The following is a 5,844-nucleotide window of genomic DNA, read 5'->3' on the forward strand; positions in this document are numbered from 1 at the left end:
TGTATCGGATACCCTGAGTCTTCAGTTTTAATGTAGCTCAATGACCAGTAGATTTCCTGTGTCGAGTTGTTCATGTTTTCTTCAGACTAGATTTCAAAAGTAAGGAGGAAGTGAAGTGGGTATTAGAGTTTGTTTCCATGTACAGTTTCATTTTTCCACTGCTACCAAAATAAGTGGAATTAAGATTATCCTTTCAGCACCTTAGGCCTTACGTTATTATTTGTGGATTTTACTGGTATATATAATAGTTATGGCTGATTGAGTAGTGATTTTTTTTTTTTTTAAGGGATCAGATCTGGATAAAATATTTGAGTGATTAAACTTGAGAAGAAATAGTAGAAAATAAGTATTAGGTAGGTGCAAAAGCAATTGCGTTTTTTGCCATTACTTTTTTTTTTTTTTTTTTTTTTTTTGAGACGGAGTCTCGCTCTGTCGCCCGGGCTGGAGTGCAGTGGCCGGATCTCAGCTCACTGCAAGCTCCGCCTCCCGGGTTTACGCCATTCTCCTGCCTCAGCCTCCCGAGTAGCTGGGACTACAGGCGCCCGCCACCTCGCCCGGCTAGATTTTGTATTTTTTAGTAGAGACGGGGTTTCACCGTGTTAGCCAGGATGGTCTCGATCTCCTGACCTCGTGATCCGCCCGCCTCGGCCTCCCAAAGTGCTGGGATTACAGGCTTGAGCCACCGCGCCCGGCCTGCCATTACTTTTAATGTCAAAAACCACAGTTACTTTTGCACCAAGCTAATAATAAATATAGGAAATCAACATATACCTTTTCAACCAATGCTCATCAAAGGATAATGTGTAACTAAATGATGTCATCTCCAATACTTTGAAGAGAAATCACAAAAAATTACTTATTTTATTTTATTTTGAGATGGAGTCTTGCTCTGTCACCCAGGCTGGAGTGTAAGGAATCTCGGCTCACTGCAACTTCCACTTCCCAGGTTCAAGTGATTCTTCTGCCTCAGCCTCCCAAGTAGCTGGGATTATTGGCATCTGATTATAGGCATCAGCACGCTAATTTTTGTATTTTTAGTAGAGACAGGGTTTCATCATGTTGGCCAACCTGGTTTCACACTCCTGACCTTAAGTGATCCACCTGCCTTGGCCTCCCAAAGGCCATGAGCTACCATGCCTGGCCACAAAATATTACTGTATAATGGATTAAGACTACTTTGTCTTTAAGTATATATAAAAAAAGTGTATTTCTAAAGAAATATTGTACTTATTCAAATCCCACTTGTTTTTGTTTTTCTTTTGTAGCTTTCCTAATAAGATGGTTCTAGGAAGAACACACATAAAAGATGTAGCAGCCAAAAGGAAAATTGAGTTAAACAGTTACTTACAGAGTTTGATGAATGCTTCAACGGATGTAGCAGAGGTAACCTTACTAAATGAGAAGTAATAACATCTTATACCTTTTGTGTTACATAATATTTAAACCAATGAATTGTTTTCTCTTTATTCTTAGTGTGATCTTGTTTGTACTTTCTTCCACCCTTTACTTCGTGATGAGAAAGCTGAAGGAATAGCTAGGTCTGCAGGTGAGATTATTTTTTTTCTCTTTATTGGTAACTCATGATCTGCAAGTCTATAACTGCTCAATGAATGTGGTAGAATGACAGCAGGCTTACTAGCTGTAGTCTGAGAATGGGAGGAGAGTATTCTTTCTAAGCCAGTCTATTTCTGAATAAATACAACTTTCCTAATAGATGTGATTACTAAAGAAGTATAAATCAATGACCTCCCAGGTTGTTTACTCCTTTTTCCCCTCCCTTCTATCTGCCCTACATGTGACAGTCTTGAAAATACAGCAAAATCCTTTTACTGCAGCTTGAACCACTACAACAGATAAATAAAGATGAAAATATTTGTATTTTCAGATGCAGGTTCCTTCAGTCCTACTGCAGGCCAAATAGGAGGAGCTGTGAAATTATCCATCTCTTACCGAAATGGTACTCTTTTCATCATGGTGATGCATATCAAAGATCTTGTGAGTGATTACAAAGAATGATGGTTATAGAGGAAACCCTTACCTTGGTAGGAAGCATTACTATTAAGGGACTGCTTTTCTTTTTAGGTTACTGAAGATGGAGCTGACCCAAATCCGTATGTCAAAACATACCTACTTCCAGATAACCACAAAACATCCAAACGTAAAACCAAAATTTCACGAAAAACGAGGAATCCGACATTCAATGAAATGGTAAGTTAAAATCATTTCTATAAGTTTTGTTTTTTTTTTTTTTCATTTTAAGTTCTGAGGTACGTGAGCAGGATATGCAGGTTTGTTACATAGTTAAATGTACCATCGTGGTTTGCACACCTGTCAACCCATCACCTAGGTACTAAGCCCAGCATGCATTAGCTATTTTTCCTAATGCTTTCCTTCCCCCCATCCCATCCTCCAGCAGGCCCCAGTGTGTGTTGTTCCCCTCTCTGTGTCCATTGTTTTCAGATTTTAAATTTTAAAACATTTTAAGGCCAGGCGCAGTGGCTCCTGCCTGTAATTCTAGCAGTTTGGGAGGCCGAGGTGGGTGCATCACTTGAGCTCAGGAGTTTGAGACCAGCCTGGGCAACATGATGAAATTCCATCTCTACAAAATTATGGTCACTCTTTGGCTAATACTGTCACATGTTTTCACTTGAAATGTTCCAAGAAACCTAACAAACTTTAATTTGTGATTTACTGTTTCTTTTTTCCTTTGTTGTAGCTTGTATACAGTGGATATAGCAAAGAAACCCTAAGACAGCGAGAACTTCAACTAAGTGTACTCAGTGCAGAATCTCTGCGGGAAAATTTTTTCTTGGGTGGAGTAACCCTGCCTTTGAAAGATTTCAACTTGAGCAAAGAGACGGTTAAATGGTATCAGCTGACTGCAGCAACATACTTGTAAACTAGTGAATGTCTGAGCTTTGGAAGCAAGAACAGTTATAAACGTGCATGCATACATGCACACACACACAGACACACACACACTTGTTAATTTTGTATAGTACTTTTATACTTGGACAGAACTTATAAAGTTAAATATACTTGCTGCATTTCAACACATCTGTTGGACCAACAGTCACATAACTAACCTTTTTGAATTTTTGGAAGCCATTGCTGTTTTAAAGTCATTATACAGAATGCTACAAACCCTAAACTTAATATATACTAATCCCTGAAAAAGACTTTGAGACAGTACTATGTCATTCAGCCACGTATTTTGCATTGTTTTCTATAAGGAGACAGAGCATATGTGTTTTCCTGTTATGCACCTTTTATAGCCTTTACCACTGTGTAATGTTCACAAACACCAAAGTAAAGGAAAAATGCAGGATGTTACCATAAAATCCAGCTGCTATACATGGAGCTGAAAAACAAAGCACAAATAATAGATAGCTATGTTAAGAACTACTAAGTAGTTTATAGAAGTAGGGAAAAACATAATACTGCTTTTATTCATGTCTTTAAAGCCTTTTCAGAATAAGTGCCAATCACTGATGTTGTAAATAATGGTGCCTTAACTTTATATGCTTCCCTGGCACTTCATTTCTGATTTTTTTCCTGGTTTGATAAATAATTAGTACATAGGTTTCACTCACTTTCCGCTTACTAAAGACAAGAAATTATGTACATGTACTAATGTTTTTCCCACAAAATATCCTTTACTTCTGATGTATGAATTAGTTATTTAAATGGTTACGCCATTTACGTTTTTGTAGCCGAATACCTGAATAAGACTCACCAATGTGATTGTACAATAAATTCCATCATTCCATTAAAATCCTACATTTATTCCCAGGAGTGGTAATTTCACCTCCCTACATCTATACTCCACTCCCTCAGTAAATAAGTGAAAATTGTTAACCCATGTGCCCATTCCTGAGTAGGGCAGACTCTTCACAAGAGGCCCATGACAAGAATTCTAGGGTCCAGATTTAACTTTAATATAGACCTTTGTTTATGTAGACCAGTTTGTCTTGTAAACTGTCTTACTTACATGTGTAAACATTTTACATTCACGTGAAAAGTTATTTTCCTTTATATAATAGGATTCAGAATCATAAGGGACAGGATTGAAATTATTCTACAGTAACCAGTAAGAATAAGATTCAGCTGGGCACGGTGGCTCATGCCTGTAATCCCAACATTTTGGGAGGCCAAGGTGGGCGGATCACCTGAGGTCAGGAGTTTGAGACCAGCCTGGCCAACGTGGCGAAACCCCGTCTCCACACAAAAATTAGCCAGGCGTGGGTGGTGGCGGGCAACTGTAATCCCAGCTACTCGGAGGGCTGAAGCAGGAGAATAGCTTGAACTCAGGAGGCGGAGGTTGCGGTGAGCCGAGATCACACCACTGCACTTCAGCCTGGGTGACAAGAGCGAAACTCCGTCTTAAAAAAAAAGAAAAAACAGTAAGATTTATTTTTATTAGTTACTAATTTCAGACACAATTTTGTTAATTTGGATATATACATATATATAATAATAACTCTCATGGTTAGAGTAGAAATTCAGATACTTTAAAAATGGTAATAGAAATTGTACCAGTCAGGTTGCTGTGAGAAAACTGACAAAATATGCAATAAAGAATACCAAGAGAAAAAGGACAATCGCCAATTCAGTTGCCCAGAACAGAATTTTTATGAACTGCACAAATGTTTAATGTAAATGGTGATACCTACAGGGAAGAAATAGAAAAGTTGATAATATATCAGTGGGACAGGGTGGGGAAAACTTGAAATTTTGGTGCCTAACACTAATGGTCCATATGTAGTTAAACCCATGAGTATGGTATATGAATGTCTTTTTTTTATGTTAAAATGTGTTGTCTATTTAATAAGTTAATTAATATGCAGATCAAAGCACCACCATTTGCTTTTTCCACAGATTAACATTTCCTCAAAGTGTGTAAGTACCTTTGCAAATGCAAATGTGCTAGTAATTTTCACTTAAGCTTTTGAGACCTAATTCCATTCCACCAGTTATCACTTAGCCACTGTAATTTAAAAACAAACAAAAACTGTCTTGGTAGAGGTCATCGTTAATTAGACTCAACATGTACTGCCTTTTTGCAGTCTATTGTGACAGTGTCTTTTAGCACAAATAATAGAGCTAAAAAAGTCCTGTCACTTCTATTATAAGAAATCTGGATTCATATCTAAAAGTATATATTATAATACTGTACAGTTAAGAGTTCAGAATAAGTGGTAATGTTTTCTCTTAATTTAACTCATTTTGTGCCTTCTTTACTCATTCAAACGCATATACATTTTACATACAGTTTATTTCTTTATGAAATGCTAATCTTCAGCCCATACCAAAAAATAAAAAAAGAGGGGAGCCTCTTTGCACTACTACTATCAATCAATTTTAAATTAGTTCGATTTTTAAGCATTTTTTAAAAGCTGACATTAAAGTAAATCTGAAAAACAAAAGTGTAACAAACTGGCCAAGACACTAATTTTATGTATAATCACAATATTTTATACTCACCTTTATTGACTAAAAATAATTATGCTACATGTTGTCCTGCATCAGAAGAATTATTTCTTCTTGCCAGTGTTTTGGGATTTGAAGATAATGGTTCACTCAAAGAACCTATTATTTTCTCTACTGAGGAACCCATTGTAGAACTTGCACTGATATTTTTATTACTGCCGTTATATGAATCTATAGATATCTAAATGTTAAGGCATGTATGATCTTTGATTTCTTTTTTCAAATTAAAGTTGTGAAAGTTTCAATATATTGCCTTAAATTAGTTGCTTGTTCTTTCTAGGATTCAAATATTGTGGCATTTAAAAAAGAAAACATTCACTTTTGAAACTTAGACTTCAGATCAAAAGGACTGAA

At 36.6% G+C, this 5,844-nt stretch overlaps 1 protein-coding gene across 1 annotated transcript in view; it reads left to right on the plus strand.

Annotated features, from left to right (window-relative positions):
• The window catches only part of PIK3C2A (phosphatidylinositol-4-phosphate 3-kinase catalytic subunit type 2 alpha), a 90,901-nt gene extending 85,177 nt beyond the window's left edge, over positions 1 to 5,724 (plus strand). The window contains 5 exon segments of the mRNA XM_017873617.1: positions 1,266 to 1,383; positions 1,474 to 1,546; positions 1,886 to 1,995; positions 2,083 to 2,208; positions 2,717 to 5,724. Coding sequence (XP_017729106.1) covers positions 1,266 to 1,383; positions 1,474 to 1,546; positions 1,886 to 1,995; positions 2,083 to 2,208; positions 2,717 to 2,899 — 610 coding nt within the window. The 3' untranslated portion in view covers positions 2,900 to 5,724.
• The last annotated feature ends 120 nt before the right edge of the window (positions 5,725 to 5,844 follow it).

This window comes from Rhinopithecus bieti, unplaced genomic scaffold, assembly GCF_001698545.2.
Source record: "Rhinopithecus bieti isolate Rb0 unplaced genomic scaffold, ASM169854v2 scaffold_8211, whole genome shotgun sequence".
Classification (NCBI taxonomy): Eukaryota; Metazoa; Chordata; class Mammalia; order Primates; family Cercopithecidae; genus Rhinopithecus; species Rhinopithecus bieti.